Source organism: Rattus rattus, chromosome 12 (genome assembly GCF_011064425.1).
Source record: "Rattus rattus isolate New Zealand chromosome 12, Rrattus_CSIRO_v1, whole genome shotgun sequence".
Lineage (NCBI taxonomy): Eukaryota > Metazoa > Chordata > Mammalia > Rodentia > Muridae > Rattus > Rattus rattus.
In genome coordinates, this window is record NC_046165.1 from 70,866,688 (window position 1) to 70,886,787 (window position 20,100).

General features: G+C 42.8%; 1 protein-coding gene and 1 gene segment (V, D, J or C); both read right to left on the bottom strand.

Moving 5' to 3' along the window:
- The window catches only part of LOC116913353, a 14,189-nt gene extending 4,160 nt beyond the window's left edge, over positions 1-10,029 (bottom strand). Inside the window, 1 exon segment of the C gene segment in view lies at positions 9,535-10,029. Coding sequence covers positions 9,535-9,631 — 97 coding nt within the window.
- The window catches only part of LOC116913352 (M1-specific T cell receptor alpha chain-like), a 495,143-nt gene that overhangs the window by 82,811 nt on the left and 392,232 nt on the right, over positions 1-20,100 (bottom strand). The gene's annotated exons all lie outside the window — the stretch shown is intronic.

Here is a 20,100-nt window from a genome sequence, read left to right on the forward strand (position 1 = left end):
TTGAGTAATTTTTGTTTATATTTGAGATAATCTTTATATGTATTCCAGGTTGTGTTCAAACTCTTTTTTAAAAAGGAATTATCAATAATGGGAATCGAATCCCATTATTGATGGTTGTCAGCCACCGAGTGGTTGCTGGGACCCCTTGAAAGAGCAGTCAGTGCTCTTAACTGCTGAGCCATCTCTCCAGCCTTTATATTCAAACTCTCAACCCTTTTGCCTCAGTCTCCTAAGTGCTGGGCTTACAGATTTTTGCTATCTTCTTTGAGTCATTTCTTTTGAGACAGGGTCTCATGCATTCTGGCTTTGAACTTGCTATATAGGCAAGGATGACCTTGAACATGTGATTCTTCTGTTTTCATATCCTGAGTGCTAGGATTACAGGTACACACCATCAGAGTATAACAACTACCGTTCTCAGAAAGTACTTGGAGATTAAAACCAGCTAAGCCCATTTCCTGTTTTTTTTTTTTTTCTAAAGGGGCTATCAAATGAATGCTGGTTCCAGAATTGGAGCCTCTAACTGTCTCTTCTCTTTCATACTTTGCTTTGAATATAACCTCCCACTAATCCAGGAATTCACTTTCTTCCCATTTTTTTTTAAACTGGAAATCTTGATGCTTTGAAAAGACGACTGACTGATCGAAGTTCCTGAACTGTGTAAAATTTTGTGTTTCATTTCAGACTTTCTACAGTAACTTTTCTTGTGACCACAGACCTTAGTATTTACTAAAAAAAAAAAAAAAAAAAAAACCAGTTGGAGTTGTTGGTGTCAAATGAAAACTATGTGGAATTACAATTACAATGTCTTTTTATCTCTTATGATCAAGGCAGCAGGTCTTCCTTAACAGAAAAGCTTGGTAATGCATGTGTAAGTAGAAACAGATTGACCTTTGAAATGTTTGATCCGGCATTTGGGTTTGGGTCTTAGTGATGGGGTCTGTAGTAGTGAAACTAACCAAGTCAGTTGGCCAGGTTGGTTGAGAGGAGTGACTCTTTATGAGAAGGTGCCTGCTGCTCTCCACAGAAGAACTGGATCAGGGCAGATCAGGGCAGATCAGGGATATCCTAAGAGAACAAGCTATTCAGAGAAGGCTTCCTCGTGAGTACATGATGATTCTCCATTTCCTTTTTCTCCACCAAGAAGTTCAAATGAAAGATTGGAATCTGTTCCGGCACTCAGGGCAGAAGACTAATTCCTAAGATTCTGACTATTTTGGCTTTGGCTCTAGACGAGATTGGCTTTCTTTTCTTTCTTTTTTTTTCAAGGGGTTTCTCAGAATTATCTGTGCCCAAGCCTCCTGAGAAAACCTTTGCTTTTTAGTTTTCTAACACACTGAAGCTGCTGACAGCGAAACTGATAACCCCAGCATTAACGGCTGGAAACCACAAGTCTTCACTCCTTGCCTCTCATTTCAGAGCCTGGTATCTCCTGTTCATTATCCTGTTTGTGGCCTGCGATGTACTGTGGTTGATTTTTCAAGAGATTTAGGAGTTAGAAATTTGTTAAAACAAAACAAACAAACCCACCAAACTAACCAAAGCAAACTCAAAACTCTACCTTATCAGCTATTCAAGAGTATGATCCAATCTGAGTAAGTTGGACACTGAAGGTTCGCTTGGATTTTGGTGGAGACAGGGTCTCACTAAGTAGTTAAAGCTAACTTTACATTCTCAATCCTCCTGCCTCAGCTTCCTGAGTGCCAATAGTATATGGTGTGTGCTTCTGGGCCCAGCTGCTTGTGTGGATTTTAAAATCTAAACTCATTAAGAAACTATCATCAATAATCTTTTTTTTGATTAGGGAGATCATATCTGAATAATACGAATATTATAATATAACTGGCAAGATGGATGTTTGAAGAGGTTCACCCATGTACATTCTGAGCCTTGAGTGTATTAGTCAGATCTCTGAATTGAACGTAGTGCATTGATTTAGTAAAAGGTTTTCTTAGTCTCTCTCTCTCTCTAAGATCCATATGTTTAAAACAATTGAAAGAAAAGTTTACTCAATCAATTCATTGGCATCTGGTTGTCATGGCAACTAAAGAAAACAGATGTCTGGCTTAAGCTGGACCTCCCTTTTTGAAGAAGTAGAATGTACATCATAGTTGTCATATGGAGCTTAGACTATTCTGTATTCGATTTAAACAAATATTTGAAAATAAGATTTAAGTGAAAAATTTCAATGTTTATCTTTTGAGAATAGTCTCTTGTTATTCCATACATATAACTATATTTCCACACTTTTCCAGGTATATTTGCTTGGACAATACCACTTGGTTTTCCGACATTCTCCTCTTACGTGCACTCCTATAATGCTAAAATTACCTGCTGGGAAACAGCAACGGCATCCTTTCTGAATGCATTTTATGACTTGCAAACTTAGATATTATCCACTGTAGAACCACACAGGGCATCCTACTGCTTCTCTAAGAATTGTGACATCTATAATAAATGCCACTGAGAATTTCAAGGCTCTTTGCCTGTATAGCATTGCACTTAAGGCCCGAAATTTGTTCTGCCTGGTTATTCTGACTTGGCTAACCACCTGTTTCTGAAGCCTTCTGAGCTGTAGGGTATTTGTGCTCTGTAAGGAGGCATGCAGGCCAGTTAGCTCAGCCAAAGGTGTGTACAAGGAAGCCAACCATTTCCCAGGGAGTCTGAACCCAAGCACCCCCTGTGACTGCCTCCTTTCCCCTTAAGTGATACATTTACTGGTGTAATTTAAAAAAAGATTTCTTTGTATTTTCTAGGTTGATCTGTAGATTTAAGAAATAAGTAAGGTCTAGAGTTTTAATAACTATACATTTAACAGTAAAAATAGTTACAGAAGCATGTTAGAAATTCAGCACCATCACCCTGGCCTACTTCCGTCTGCCCCACTCTAACTCTGAAATATAAGTAAGTGAATCTACTAGTTATAATTTGTAACATAAGATGGGTGGTAGCTCTGATCCCAGGATTAAAATTATCCATAGAAATATAGGGAAAAAAATCAACTTACGGGGCTCCACAAAGAGCTTTATGCCAGTTCCAAAAAACATCTGTCGGGTGTCCCAGGAGCACATTATAATCTTGCTTTACAGATAACCAGTCTGGGACTAACCCTCGGCCTGGGCTTGAACATCTGTGTGTTGCTTCTCAGCCTGCACCTCAGCCTGTAGAGGCTGCAGTTCAGAGAACTGCAAAGTTGCCCTTGATGAGACAGGAGGCCAAGTGCACAGCACGCCCTTTGCTTTTGTAAGGTGACAGGAGCTGAGCGTTTGGAGAGGAAAGTGAGCACAAAGTCTCCATCTATGAGATGCCAGGCCAGGGCTAAAGCAAAGCAAGAGAGGGTGACAGGCAGCTTTCAGGACTGAATCTCTCACTTTCTGCACATATATTGACTTCCATCACTGCAGGTAGGAACCAGAGAAGAAAGTACAAGATCACCGGGAAGTGTGGTCGGTGTCCCAACAGATAGTAAAGATTAATTTCTCCAATCTCCTTTCCCCCAAGACTCCCAAAGGCTCAGCCTTGAACATTTGACTCTTAACACTGAAGATAATTCTGAATTTCAAGTGGAAATGGTTTAAGGAGAAAATGAAACGCAGTACTTTTTGTTCAGATGCAATTTACCAAGCATCAGTCAGACTGCAATCGGCTATAGCGTAATTTTGCTTCTTTCCTTCTCTTTGTTACTCTGGTGTTTGTCTCCTTAGACATAAGAAAATTCAACAAATCCCACCATTGCCCTGGAAGCAATAGACAATGGAGAACCTTTGCAAGTTTTTCTTATCCTCTGAGAGGCAGAGACCAAGCTGACAGTACCAGTCACTCAGGACTGTTAGGGTTTCCATTTTCTCGTACCGTTCCCACTTCTTTATTTCCTCTAGAATGAGAAAAACTCACATGTCACCCTGTAAGACATAATGGCTTCCCCAGTGGACTTGGAATTTTGGAGCCATTAGAAAGACTGCTGGCAGACAAACCACTGAAGGTAAACCCTGGGTTTCAAACACTGGATCAGGTTACCAGTGGATAACACTTTGAGGAGAACACCATCACTTCCCAATTTTTCTGGAGTCACTGTCTGTGTTTCTCTGAGATAGGAGTCCCTGATGCCTTGTGCAGAGCCCCCAGATTCAGGGCTTACAGGAGGTGTTACCCTAGCTAGAATGGAATCTTGGGGATCAGTTAGTCTGAGGCTAGCCTTGCTGGTTTAATGCAAGTTCTCAATGAAAAATGAAAGAAAGAAAAGAAACCAAGATGAGATAGATAGATAGATAGATAGATAGACAGATACATACATACATACATACATACATACATACATACATACATACAGTGCATTTAATGCTTTCTTTCACGTCTTTTCCTTGTTTCTAACCTTCTTTCTTACACCAGGATCACTATTTTTACTCTGAGAGACCTTCTCATCTGGACTTTCTGTGGTCCTAGTTCCTGACCAGCGGGCCAGGACCAGAAACCTAACCTATGGCTTTTCAAGGTAGTTATAGAAAATTTATTCTTATTAAATTTCAGGATAGAGTTTTCAATCATGCATAGAGTATTTTATTAAGAAAATCCTAATACATTTGTCCTGATATTTTCTTGTAATTTCACAACAAATAAAGAGTTTCAAATTTAGACCCACCCTTAATTTCCTGAGAAGCTTCATTTATCAACACTGTGTTACTATGGTTCTAAGGCAGTGGTTCTCAACCTTCCTAATGCTGCAACCCTTTCATACAGTTCTTCATTTTCTGGGACCCCCCCAACCATAAAATTATTTCATTGCTACTTTATAACTGTAATTACTCTATGGTTATGAACCATAGTGTAAATATCTGATATGTAGGATATCTGATATGCAACTCCTGTAAAAGGGTCATTCGACTCCCAAAGGGGTCATGACCCACAAGTTGAGAATTGTTGCTCTAAGGTGCTGCTCTAAGGTTCTGTGATGAGCAAATCCCCACTTCCATAGCTAAGCTGCACTGTCATAGCGCTAGCTTAGTCATCAGTTGAATTCTTTGCTCTTTATCCCGTTCAGTCTGCCTCATCTGTTTGGATAGGGTTGGTGGATCAGGATGAGGGAAGCTTGAGTGGAATCTTGTGAAGGCTTCTCAGAGCTAACCATTGCATTTTGCAGCCCCTTTAACGTCTTTTTATCTTCTGAATGTTGACCATTAGGGAAGCCCTTAAGCTTTTGGCTACTAGCTCCTCACTCTGCCATTTCTTATCCCTAGATTTTGCTGACGATCCCATTTTCCCTAAGGGAAAGGAATCGTGTTGGTTTTGCTGAAATGCTAACTGGCCATCACGAGGAGAAATAGTTATAGGAAGGTTCAAGTAAGATTACGCCACCAGGTCATGCATCAGCTGGACAAGCAAGGGCAAGGGTTTCACATTTTTCAATTGACAACTTTTTTTTTTTTTATTTATATGAGTACACTGTCACTGTCTTCAGACACACCAGAAGAGGGCATTAGATCCCATGACAGATGGTTGTGAGCCACCATGTGGTTGCTAAAAATTGAACTCAGGACCTTTGGAAAACCATAGTTCTTAACCACTGAGCCATCTCTCCAGCCCGGCATTATTTCTTGAGCAATTGTCCTAACACAAAGGGGAGTTCATGAACAAGAGTTGGAATTATTAGGGTCCAGTTCATAGTAACTATGTAAAATTACCATTCACAACAAAACCTTATATTACTTAACAAACACTGCTCTCTATATTATTTCTTTGTACACATTGTACACAACTTCATGAACTGGAATTATTAGGTCCATTCTACAGGTAATGTCACTGGAGGTAGAGACAGAAAGTGTGGCTGGGGTCCTTCCCTAAAACCCACCCCCCCACATACACACACACACACACACACACACACACACACACACACACACACACACACACACGCACATACGTGTAAGCAAGAGAGTTGTTGGGTATCTACCTCTATCATTCTCTATTTTTTTGGACCAGAATCTTCCACGGGACCTGGAACTCATTGATTTGGCAAGACTATCGGGCCAGTGAGATCCAGGGATCCTCCTGTCTCTGCCTCCCCAGTACTAGGATGGCAGGCAAGTGCCACTATGTCAGGCTTTTTATATGGGTTCTGGAGATCTGAACTCAAGTCCTCTACCTGCACAGTAAGCAGTTTGCCAACTAAACCATCTCTTCTTCTCCCTTTTAAGTTTGTTCCCTGGGATCATCCTGACATGTGATATAAAGCTGATATACCTCCTGGGATTCATTATAGCCTCCTGACCATTCTTCACACACTCCGGAGAGCACTATGCCCCCTTCGCCTGGAAGTCCCATTCCTCCGGGAAGCTGAAGGGGTTATTCCGCCCTGTCAAATGCCAGCTTTCCAATGAGACTCCTCTGTTTAAAATTACACACCAGTCCTTTTCCTGCACCTTCTTGGATCTTGGCTTGTTGCAGCCTATAGTACTTTTCTCTTGTATCATTTGCCTTTACAGGGTAAGAATTTTGATCTGCTCTCTTTGTGCTGATGCCTTGTATCTAAAATAGTGCTTGGCACAGGTGACAGTGCTGTGCCCCAGGCTGCAGATCAGGGCTCTGCTTTGGTGCTGCAGTGTTCTAGCGTACTTCCTTTTCGGTAAACCACAACAGAGGTGCCCTCTGATGGACTGAATCATTTATGTAACAAAATACAGTCAGTGTCTTAAATGTCTTTGTGGAAAGTAAATCTTAACGTGTTTATCTCCATGGACCACGAGAGATAGGTAATAAATCCACAGACAGTTTTAGACGGACTAAAGGACTATAAATAATAGAGTGGAAGAAGGGGTTTGTGGGTGGGTTGGGAAGGTCTCACATTTCTAAGCAGGGGTTGGGAGAAAGCTATACCAGTCCCTGGTGGAAGAATGGCTCTAAGTAGAGAATTGCATGCATAAAGATTCTGTTCCTGGAGATGCTTATGAGAAAGAAATAGGGGAGGGGGAGCTGCTGAAGAACCAGTGACCAAGAGGAATAAGAGAGTTAGCCAGACCTCTTGGGAGGCAGGTAGATATTCTAATTGTCTGGGCTTTTCTGTGTTAGGAACTCTGAGGCTCTAAAGCTGTAGCATGAGTGACGAGCCTGTCCCCTGCTTCTTGAGAGGGATGATGTGGATATGGGGGTAGGAGCCCTTTCTTGGCCAGGGAGTTGTTGGAAATGGTGGCTGGAAAGGAAACAGCCCAGAGTCCTGAAGGGGTGGCTGTTCTGAACAGGATGAACCCTGCATGTATGCAGGTACAGCTTGGCAGAACTGCAGGGATCTTCAAAGCACAGACGCTGGAATCATACAGGTGACTCAAATTAGGGTTTGGCTAAGCTGTGTGATCTTGGGCAACCCCCTCCTGGATTCATTTTCCTGGTTTGCAAAAACACAAAGTGATAACTAATTTCTTTCTTTCTTTTTTTTTTGGTCTTTTTTTCGGAGCTGGAGACCGAACCCAGGGCCTTGTGCTTGCTAGGCAAGCGCTCTACCACTGAGCTAAATCCCCAACCCCGATAACTAATTTCAAAAGATCATTGTGAGATTGAACTGATGCAAGGTGGGCACCCCGAAAGCAATATAAGTGATATAAGACTGATATACAATAACAGAGAGCACTGTGAGACATCTTACAGCCACCCCCATCTAGGATGATGTTTCTGAGGACCATGACCCTTTTGTGAACTCCTTCCCTGAACAATGTCAAGAACAAGTTTACATGGTGGTGCCTTATTGCATGGTATCCCCAGGTTTACTCTCCACAGTAGGCTGGACTACCCAGTGGGATCTGCTGTTGTGTGTAGATTCGATCATTCGGTGAGTCTGGGGTTTCCTGGGAACCTTGCAAGTAAGAGCTTGAAAGAGGCTCCCAAAGAAAGAATCAAAAGAAAGTTGGCTGCAGATAAGACAAAGGCCCTGTTTGCAGCCGTAGCTCATTAGTCCAGCACTGGTTGGTTAAAAAGGAAGGTGCTATTTAAAACCATTCTGGGTCCTACCCCCTAGATGCTCCTTAGCTTTTTCAGCTCAAAGAATAATCTAATGCCCTGCCGGGGTGTCTGGCAAACTTCAATTAATCACATCTTTTCCTTTGGAGGGGGAATAGGGTCATATCTACCTGTCGCAGTTTGCCAAATCATTTTCCTTAAGTTCACTCACTTTTGAAGTTAAAATATAATTAAAAGGAGACTTTAAGCCATATGGATTTGAGAAGCGATTTCTGCTATTCTATACTTGGGGGGACATTGGCCCAGTAGATCAGAGCAAGTTAACTCATTAGGAAGAGCTCTAGGAACAAAGGGAGATTAGGGAAATTGGTCGCTACCTCACAGGGAGTGGGGACATGCTGTTATTTTAGTGAGATGTTTCAAAGTCATAGACATTTAAAGGCAAAAGTCCAAGTTGCTTGACTTTACAAACTCTTCCAAACAATGGCAAACTTGAGATTCCCTACTTTACTGTTACTTTAGCTTTAGGCCTGTCTCTCCCTTGCTCTGTTTCTCTGCAGTAGGTGCTCTTAGGGGGTCTGAAGATGCCCCAGACTTGGATTTTCCTTCCTGGTTCCAGATCTTTCGCTTTCTTCACTTCCCACACTCAGGACCCTCCTGACCGCCTTTTAAGATTACAAGGTTACAAGCTTAAGAGCCTTCTCTTAACCTTGGAAAACAAGCAGAAAGTCAGAGCAGCAGGGCAGAGGGCCTGTTTGCTTTCCTAGAAGCTGGGCTGGTGATTTGTGAGTACCGGAGCTTATCATGGTATTTTTTAGGACCTTTGCAGTGAGGTTTACCTTACAGGTTTAGTAGACCCTTGGCTTAGGGGTCCAAATCTGCTACCTGACAACACAAGTTGGTAGCCTTCTGCAAGTGGGAAACATCATTCTTTTTTAATAGCAAGAAACTGTTGAATTTAGATGACAACTTCTAAGTTGCACATCCTCACTAATTTTTATTCTAGGATCTGGTCTCACAGGGAACCACACTACTCCATGCTTATTTCTCTCTAGTGACAGTATCTATCTGCAGCTTGACCAAATAAACACGGGTGCCTGGACACCTTCCTTCCACAGAGGACTGTGGTGACACTTGTAGTGAATGCCTACTTAATCTGGCTTCGCGCTCCATGTCCAGACACTCCTTTCATTCTGTGGTGCCCTGGGAACAGAGTCTGGCCTATGGAAGGTCAGAACTATTTAAATCTGGAGTCACTGCTGTAGGATTGATCACTTGGGCACATATTAATGCTGACTCTGCTGAGCTGTCCCATTCTGTCACTCCTACAGTTTGACTTAATTCTGTGGAGCAGGCACAATTCCCTCAGGTTCTTCTGAGATGTGTGCTTTTTCTTTTTTCCAAATCCCCCAAATCCTACTTTTTAAATATGGAGGCGCTAACCACAGTTCACCTCTTCCCAGGCATCTTCCTCGACACGACTGGATCGCCAAGGATGCGGATATTATTCCTTTCACATATCCTCATACTTCCAACCTCCTTAGGTAGAAGATCCCTTAGCCCCCAATCCAGACAAATTAAAAGACTTACTTGGTTCCACAGTCACTTGGGTTCCTTGTCCGAAGATGAGTTTGTCAGTAGCACAGTTACTGAGGCCATTCCAAAAACCTCGATAGCTGTTTCCCATCTCCTTCTTGCTTTGACGTCACGGCTGGAGGGTTCTCGTGCTCCTGTACTTTAAAGATTGCATGTGCTACTCATCCAGCTAGCTCATCATGACTTACCGTGTATGAGGATGGGTTAGCTTACAGGAGGTTGATGTTTGAGCAGCATGCGGGAACAACATATTCCACAGTAAACCTTTCCTGCACAGTACACACATGAAAGTCTCTTAGCAGAGCTTGCCTTTGTTTTAAATGTAGACCCACACATAGCTCTTCGCCTCAGAAAGCCAGCACCAATCAGGTCTTGGATTCATGACTATTCTGGTTAAGGCTTTTACCCAAGTCATGTGGCCTTAAGGTCAGAGAATATATAGGACAATAAGGAGAGGGAGAAGGTGGTTTGAAGTGCTGCTTAGTTCCAGGAAGAAAACTTCAAAGTTGCTAAGTGTGGCTAGTGAATTGGCCACTAACAAATCAATTTTCTGTCAAGCCCACCTTCCGAGCTGCAAAAGGGAAGAACTCAGGCAAGTTTCTCCAGGGACCTGACTTCACCAATTCCACATGGAATGTCTCATTTCGCTCTTTAAGTGTTGTAGAACCAACATGAGAGCACCGTCAAGGATAGCCTCTTAGCGAACGCCTTTTGTATTCTTCGTGTGCCATGGTAGTAAACGACAAAGTAAAGAGTGTTACCCAGGAAACAGCTGTGAGACAGAGGCCAGCTGGTGGGGTCATCTCTTGTCCAGTCAACTTCCTGACATTTTTGCAGGCTTCCAAACAAGGACAGGCTGCCCCCACGGTGTTCATCCTCCAGGGCAGCTGGCTCGGGCAGGACCCTTCCCTGGGAGATGGTTCTTCACCCTGCAGTTTTTGTACAGCTCCCTATGGGGTTTGAAACACCGTGCTCGTATCCCTCCAATCACAGTGCTACAGAGCATTACAAAAACCTTCCCTGGGCTTTGTATCACTTGTCTCTGAGAACCCCCAGCCAGGTGTTTTCTGCGAGTCAAGCCACAGAAGATCAAAGGGTTTGGCAGTTAGTTCAGGCCAGACTTGCCTGGGTACTGCTGCCTGATGCTTGCTGCCCTGCTGGCTGGCTCTGCTCTGGGGTCAGCGTGGACTTTTAGAAATTCTAATGTCCACTCCTATCAATCCATACTTTTTGGCCCGTCTTCTCTCAGATGGTTTCCCACAGGGGACTGTGTTAGATATCTGAAAGTCTCCTGGGTATGCTACACGCTGTGGGTTAGGCAGAAAAATGTCTGTGGTTAATACAGTTTTTCCTCTTTCCCACCAAGCGTCAGAACTTCCTCTGCCTGATGTGCTTTTCTCTTGTGTTATAAGGTCTGCAAAAGGCTTTCAGGTAAATTTAAATCTTTATCCTCTCCATTGACCTCCTGGCTGCTTAATTTGGAGCCGGTAGCCCATATGGTGTTTTGTGAGAGAAATGACGACCTGCTGGGCTTGCAGAGGCAGCAGCATAAGTTCCAACTTGGTAAACAGATTCTCTTGTGGACTTCTACAAGGCATCCATGTCTCCAGCTGATGTTGCCTTATACTATGGCCTCCCACACTCCAGCAACTTCTTTTGGCCCAGTGACCTTGGTCAGGGTATGACTAGATCAAGCAGGGACAGTAACTCTGCCTAAATGCAATAGATCCATCTTAGTTGTACAGATATTTGACTTCTGGTTTGGGGCTGAGTCCTGCCCTTGAATCATGCTCTCAAATACCATTCTTGTTTGCTCTTGGTCACCGTGAGCATCGCCGAAAACACGGCAGCACAATAGGTTCATCTAAAGTGACCCTGTTAAATGTTGAATATTAATGGGAGTATATGAGTTTGGTGCTTCTTGTTTATCAAGAGGAAGTAGGATTGACGGAAAATTTGGTATTCACTGCTGGAGATCTTTAGAGGCGCCCGTGGCCTAACATAGATGCTATTATTTCACTTTCGGTCTTTCTATTGACTCCTTCCCACCTAGATGTAATGGCCATAGGCAGAGGTCCAGAGGAGAACAAAGAGTTGTAACTCAGATCCTTGACTATGTTCCTGTTGGGCGTTAGTCTTTGAGATGTCCAGAGGTGGATGGTCACTGTGTTGAGGAAATAATCAAACTACGTCACCCGCAGACTTACCCCAGTACTGGTGAGCAAGATTTCCCAAGAAGTGGTCATGAGAGACTGCTCTGAGAGAGACTACTGCAGGAAAGAAAAAGATGGGTATTCTAATGAGTCTGCTACCACTGTACCTCCCAACTCTTCATTCCCCATTCCCAGCCCTGTAGATACAGACTTGTTACCACATGATGTACAATAGACATGGTGTACCCGGATTCTTGACATTGGCATTTTTGATGTAAGTGACTGTTTCAGTTCCAAGTAGGAACTCATCATGAATTTCTACCAGTATTTTCAAACCTTCTGTGATATAAAAAAAATACGTCCTAGGAAGGCACTGCTGTTTCTGCCTGGGTCCTTTTCTATTATGTAGGACAGACTTGAACACAACCCACATCTTAAAACCAAATCCAGCTGGCCTGCTGCAAAAATAAGACACTAGACTCAAAATTCAGTGCTATTTGTTACAGAATATAGTCACCACAGAAATCGCTCACTACTACAGAAGGAGAGTAAAGGACTTCTACCCACAAGCCAAGGCACTACACTGAACTTAAAGTTCCAAGAAGCCAGCCATTTGGATACTGCAGAAGAAATGCAAATGATCCTGACCACAGACACTAGCCTTGTAAAAGGAGAAAACAGATTGCCCTTTCAAACACAGTTTATCTAAGAAACAACTTCCCCGCTCTGCCCCTAAGGAAACCCATCTTCTCTTTCCCTATCTCACCCTAGTTTCAAGTACAGACTCTATTTTTCCCTCTCCCCCCTTCCTCCCAAGTCCGTCCCACCCTCTACCTTCTGTGAGTATTTTGTTCCCTCTTCTAAGAAAGACTGAAGCATCCATAATTTAGACTTCCTTTTTTCTTGAACTTCATGTGGTCTGTAATTTGTATCTTGGATATTCTGAGCTTTTGAGCTAATATCCACTTATCAGTGAGTGCATACCATTTGTGTTCTTTTGTGACTGGGTTACCTCCTCAGGATGATATTTTCTAGTTCCATCCATTTGCCTAAGAATTTCATGAAGTCATTGTTTTTAATAGCTGAGTAGTACTCTGTTGTGTAATTGTACATTTTCTGTATCCATTCCTCTGTTGAAGGACAACGGGGTTCTTTCCAGCTTATGGCTATTCTAAATAAGGCTGCTATGAACGTAGTGGAGCATGTGTCCTTGATGTAGGTTGGAGCATCTTTTGGGTATATGCCCAGGAGTGTATAGCTAGGTCCTCAGGTAGCACTATGTCCAATTTTCTGAGGAACTGCCAGACTGATTTCCAAAGTGGTTGTACAAGCTTGCAATCCCACCAACAATGGAGGAGTGTTCCTCTTTCTCCACATCCTCACCAGCATCTGCTGTCACCTGAGGTTTTGATCTTAGCCATTCTGACTAGTGTGAGGTGGAATCTCAGGGTTGTTTTGATTTGCACTTCCCTGATGACTAAGGATGTTGAACATTTCTTTAGGTACTTCTTGGCCATTCGATATTCCTCATTTGAGAATCCTTTGTTTAGCTTTGTACTCCATAGAACTCTTGTCATTGTGTTTTGGTCTTGTGTCCTAATCATCTCTGACATTAACTAAAGTTGCTCTAGCAGTTTGGGGTCATCTAAACTCACTGTTTCTTCCTACAAATTTAATTCTTACATCTAAATTCCTAAACATGGACATTAAAACCCAAGAAGGGCTCCCCTGATGGTTACAGCCCCACCAGGACTCCCCTTTCACAGGGTTTTTATCATATAGCCAGTTCTGGTTTCTTATGTTTCCTTCAGAGAGTCACTCTGCTCTCAAAGCTAAGGCTGAATGGCAGCCAGTCAGTACTCCACCCTATGTAGGGCCATAGTTTCTAATCCCTCATTACCATGCAAATGTAGTAAGATATTTGTCTTAATTCTTATTGGCATTAGTGGTAAGTTCGCTGTCTTATCTAACTGGATCTCTAGCACCTGAGAAGGCCATCTTTACTACACTCAGAACTATCCAAAACACAGGCCATTCCCCTGCTCAGAACACAAGTGGATGAGGGCTCAGTCAGTTCCCAGAGATGACCTAAGCCTTCTCCTGTTTCAGGCCCCTGAAGTCTGTCCTCTGTGATTCCACTGGAAATGTCCATTTCTGGGGGCGGGGGAGACACCAGCTAGCCCTGGCCCATTTTACACCTATAAACACGGGCAGTAGCCCCTCTATTCTCAAAGAGAGTCCTTTGGCTTGTCTTCTAAAAGTTTCAAACAACCTTCAAATTCTTGGGCTGCCCCCATAATTCGTTGACAACCCGAACCTCTGGTTTAAATTTGACGTTTTTCAACCCTTCATTTGTAGGACTACAACAAAACTCCAGTGACACAGGAGATAAAGTTTCCCTGTTCTTAAGCCTCCACTCCTGTCTTTTCCCGTTTCTCTAATCTGCAGGTCATGTTTTACTCACTTCAGCTTCCAAACCCAATTCTCCCGGATCCTGATTTAACAGATGAGCCCCCCCTGATCAAATATCCTCAGGGCTTCCTCCCACCCTACCTCTCCACACACTCCTCCCCTTCTCTCATTATACCATTCCTATGACCTACCCACCACCGCCTTCTATCTTTCCCAGAATGCCTCCCTAACTTGCCCTTTCTGTATCTCAGGGACAGCGGGCTGTTACCTAGGCTTCTTTCTTTGACATAACGATCCCATTAAGGTCTGGGGCTTCTTCCTTCCTGAAGGACTTTGACACTAGGGCTTTAAGGGTAAGTATTTAAAAGGAGCCAGACACTGTCTAGCTAGCAAAGTGATAGTAGGTTTTCAAGAGGGCATGTTAAATACCCTTTAAGAAACCATGACTACAGGACGGTGTGTGTGTGTGTGTGTGTGTGTGTGTGTGTGTGTGTGTAGTTGTTACTTGTATTTTAAGCTGATGAGTTTTTATTGGATATTTTTTATTTACATTTCAAATGTTATCCCCTTTTCCAGTTTCCCGTCCATAAACCCCTTATCCCATCCTCCTTCCCCCTTCTTCTATGAGGATGTTCTCCCACCCATCCACCTACCCCTTCCTGCCTCCCTGCCCTGACATTCCTCTACACTGGGAGGGGATCCAGTCTTGGCAGGACCAAGGGCTTCTCCTCCTATTGGTGCCCAACAAGGCCATTCTCTGCTATATATGCAGCTGGAGCCATGGGTCTGTCCATGTGTATTCATTGAATGGTGGTTTAGACCTTGGGAGCTCTGGTTGGTTGATATTGTTCTTATGGGGTTGCAAGCCCCTTCAGCTCCTTCAGTCCTTTCTCTAACTCCTCCAATAGAGACCCCTTTCTCAGTTCAATGGTTGGCTGCAAGTATTCGCCTTTGTATTTGTCATGCTCTGGCAGAGCCTCTCAGGTGACAGCTATATCAGGCTCCTGTCAGCATGCACTTCTTGGCATCAGCAATATTGTCTGGGTTTGGTGGCTGTATGTATATGAGCTGGATCCCCAGGTTGGGCAGTCTCTGAATGGCCATTCCTTCAGTTTTTGCTCCAAACTTTGTCTCAGTATCTCCTCCTATGAATATTTTTTGTTCCCTCTTTTAAGAAGAACCGAAGTATTTGCACTTTGGTCGTCCTTCTTCTTGAGCTTCAAGTGGTCTGTAGATTGTATTTACTTGTATTTTAGAGACAGAGTCTCACTATGAAGCCCAAACTGGAAGTCACTTTGTAGCCCAGGCTAGACTTGAGTCTATGGTGATCCTGCTACCTTAACCTTCATAGCATCAGAACTACAGGTATGAGCCACCATGGCTGGCCTGTAGCAATAGTACTATACAACCAAATAGTAATACAACCAAAATGTGGCAGGAGATAGTTTCTCGACTGTTAGAATCTGGAGTCTGAAGCCATTTTGGTGAACTTATTGTGTTATATTTAAATGATGAGCCTTCTGCAGTTTGACTGAAACTTCTATCCAGGAATGGTTTTGTGACATCATCCACCATTCATCAGAGAAGTAACTGATTCAGTGAGCAAAGCAGCAGCCAGAAGTTTATTGTAGTATGTTATATAATATGAAACTATCAGAGCAGTTTAGTTAGCCACCACCAGTATCTCAGTATCTTTTCTATTTTCATGTATGTATGTATGTATGTACGTATGTATGTATGCATGGTTTGCATGTGTGTGAGTGTATTGTTGCACATTCATGTCTATGCAAGTGGAGGCATGAGGTTATGATCTAGAGTTACTCTTAATTTCTCTTTTAGCAGGGTTTCTCAGAGCTCACTGACATGGCTAATCTTGCCAGCCAGCTTTTTCAGAGGATCCCAACTCTTTCTTCCAAAGCTGAAATTACAGGCAGGAGACACGGCCACCCAACATTTCCGTGGTTTCTGCGGATCTGAGCTCCACTCCTCACACGTGCACATAAGCCACGTGAACGGCTGGGCCATCCCAGCCCCCAGTTATTAGTTTTCCTTAACTGATGACATGTTGTTATTTTCACTGAACTGAAACACTCTCATGGGGCGAGAATCAGAAGATTCGGGAAGCCAACTAACTAAACTTAGAAGTTGCAGGAAGCTCATAGTTTACAAAGCTCCTCCACGAGAGTTCATAAACAGCAAACATTTGCTGCAAGTCAGACAGGGAGCTCTAGGGGTGCCCACTCTGTCAATGGGGCTCTTGTAGGAATTCATATATGTTCAGACTTCAAGATAGAATTGCCTATGTGGTGCCCCAAAGACAGAATTCCACAGCATGCTCTAACTTCAGAACATGACTGTTCTTGAACATGAAGCTGTCAGGGTGAGACCAAGTTCAACATAATTAATAGCCTTGGAAGTTTGCTTGCAGGTTTCTAGCTTGGGACTATAGCAGCTGCTCATATACCCTTGACCTAAATATGCTCTCCCTCTCTCGGGTAAGGTTGTCTTTTTCTATCAAGAGCATTGTTTTGACTGGGATACACATGGAGTTACCAGAATGGAGGAAACAGATAATAAAGTACCCAACTGGATCAGACAGATAGATACTCTGGTCAAAGGCATGACAGAGGTCATAGTTAAATTGTCTGCACACCCAACTGATGTTCTTATAAGAGAGGAACTTGGGTTGTGTGTGCATAGAAGAAAGACCGTGTGAAAATATGCTGAGAAGCTGTCCACCTTGCAAGAGGCTTAAGAATAGGGGTTGGGGATTTGGCTCAGCGGTAGAGTGCTTGCCTAGCAAGCGCAAGGCCCTGGGTTCGGTCCCCAGCTCCGAAAAAAAAAAAAAAGAGAGAAAGAGGCTTAAGAATAAACCAACCCTGCCAGTCCTTGGTCTTGGACTTCTAGCCTCAAGAACTATGAGAAAATTACTTTCTATTACTTCCTGTTGTTTATGTCCATGCTGTTCACTTATGGCAACCTGAGCAAACTAGTGTGAGGCCCTAAGTTTCACAACTACACAGTACATTAATCCATGTACACATTCATGCAAACAGACACACAGTCCCCAAAAGCTGATAGAGTCAATAAAATACTTATTTGGGGTTGGGGATTTAGCTCAGTGGTAGAGCGCTTGCCTAGCAAGCGCAAGGCCCTGGGTTTGGTCCCCAGCTCTGAAAAAAAAATACTTATTTGAAGTTGCTTTTTTTTTGTCTTGTGGCAATGAAGAACACAGGGGATATTATTAGAACATTGATGTAATTCTCTTGCCTCATGTTGAGGCATTTGATGTTTGATCCAACCTTCCTTTTGCTCCATCTCTGCAAATGTCAACATGGTGAAAGAAGAAATACTGTTTTGGCATTGTGAAAATAGATCTGATTCTCATGGGTTTTCTGAGCAGGTCTTGGGGACCTGAGGCCTCGACAGAGCCATAGTTTGAGAAGCTTGCTCGGGAGAGATTTTTCTTTAATGGTATAGCTGCCCATAAATTGCTAGTAGTCCTGGAAGTAAGTCTCCCTAACACTCCTGTATCACCATCCATACTCACTATTGGAATATTTGAATATTACAAAGGAGAGTAGGAGAATATCACAGACTTGTCACCTAGCCTTAACAAGTATTAACATTGACTACATTTTCTACTTATTTTGTTCAAAAATTAAAAAATACATCACAAATGTGACAGCTCATTACAGCCTACTTCAACATACATTAACTTTCTTCATGTGGGTTTTTGAGACACGGTTTTATTCTGTATCACAGGTTGACCTGGAATTTATTATGTAGACCACATTGTTTTCAAAATGGCAGCAATCTGGGCAACCCAGCCTCTTCAGTTTGGGATTATTGGTGGAGCCACTGTGATTGCCTTTATTATACATTAACCAAGAAGAATGTTTTCTACACCACCACAATCCCATTTCCATTTACCAAAGTCAATTGTAATTGTCTCAAATCATTGAATAACATCTCGGTGGTCAGATTTGCTCAAGTCCCTGTTTTTTTGTTTTTTTGTTTGTTTTGTTTAACAGATTAAAAAGACGAAGATCTATTTAAAGGAACTGTAGTTCTTTTGGTCAGAGTTGTTATAGTTTCTATGTCCCATCTACCCCCTTTAAGTCCTTTAACAGTTCTCACCCACTGTCTCCCTTCACTGTGCCTTTCCCCTCCCCTTTCTCATATCATCCATCATGGCGGTGAGTGGTCCTGCTATTCTATAGAACACCTCACCGTATCAGTCCATTCTCCTTTACTGCGATGAAATATAAGGTACTTTATAAAGCGAGAGGTTTATTTACTTACATCTTTGGAATTAAGAAGTTTAAGTAGTAGGACGCCGAGTCTATGCGTTCCCCCGTGTCACGCCGCAGTGAACAGCGTCAGGCAGCGTCAGTAAACAGACCAGGCTAGAGAGACCCCAGAGGAACCAGCCTTGCTCTTTTGCAGGCTTACTTCCCTTTCAGTGTTTAACAGTGCTTGCTGCTCTTGCAAAGGACCTAGGTTTGGCTCTCGACACCCATACGGAAGCTCACAACCATCCCCCAAGTTCAGTTCCAGGGATCTAACATCTTCTTTTGGCCTCTGTGGGTCACCACCATGCATATATGTGATGCAGCTTTGCAGGAAAGGACATAAAATACATAAAATAAAAGCAAATCCTTTGTTTTTTTTTTTAAAAACCCAAAAATTGACTGGGGCCTGAGAACCTCACCGATTCCTTCTAAACACAGGTGCTTCGGTAGCTTTCTTAACTTCCCACTAGGCTCCAGTTCCTAAAGACTCTACCCTGCTTCCCAATAGCACGAATACCTGAGCCTTCAGGGGGCCACACTCAGATCCAATCCAAACCACAACACTCATAGTCTGGATTCGTTTAGTTGTTCCTTTGTGAAATCGTGCAGCTGGTTCTTCTTGCTTCCTTGTTTCTCATTCGAAGGGAAGATTAGATTGGGCTTAACTTTTTAATTTCCATCGAGAACACCGTGAAGGTCATGTGCACTGAGTCTGGAATCATGCCAAGATGGACGTACTGGCTTGACGGGGAGAACCCAGATAGCCTAGTAACAGGCAGATCTGCTATTCTATAAGGTTAGCCATTCCCATTACAGCCAGCAAGAATCCTGGGACTGTCTAATGTTTTAAACCTTCTATCTCTGAGTGCCATATGCTTTTCTGCCATGTGCTTTGTCTGGGTGAGCCAGAAAGCTCATCACATTTCTTTCTGTAACTCTGAACGTCTACAGTCTGCTGTAAGAAGGCAATTACAAACCATTACTCTCTTCAAAAGTTAATATCTACGAGTTTGCGCTTTTATCAAATAAGCAATCTATTTCTGCATGAAAAAAATGATAATTTCATTAAAAGTGTTATGACCATGAATTGCTCATATTCTCCGACAATGAGCTTCTTTGATTTTATTTTGATTGAGTTGCTATTTCTATCACTGGAACCATACACCCTGTTATTTTCAACAGGACAGAAAGGAGCTCTTGACATAGTTTTCCCTTGTGCATGGAATTTGCTTTCCTAGGTTGAAAAATAGGAAAGCAACATGGCATTCTAATTGGAGATTGTCATCCTCTGATGAAGAGATTCATATTTGTGCCTCTAGACCTACTCATGTAGGATCAGGAAAAGAATGGAGAAGAGTCTAAGACTGGAAAACCCTCACATCTATGGTCTTAGCATTGGTGATTCTGAAGTGAACAGAAATGGTGTTTAGTTCCCAGGAAACCTCTCACCCTGACCTAAGTTTAAGTGGGTGGAGAGGAATTGTGTCTTTACTGTGCAAGGAAGGAGATTCTGCTGAATTCATGAGAGTGGAGATTTGACTTTGAAATCTGCAGTGATGCTAGGCCATGCTGTCTGCAAGGACCAATTAAGGTTTATCTTCAAAAGATCCTCTAGCTGTCTTGACCCAATGAAATATTCTTTCCATCACACTTTTTCTTATTTCCCAGTGACTCAGGTTTTCCCTTGGCAAGGTCTACAT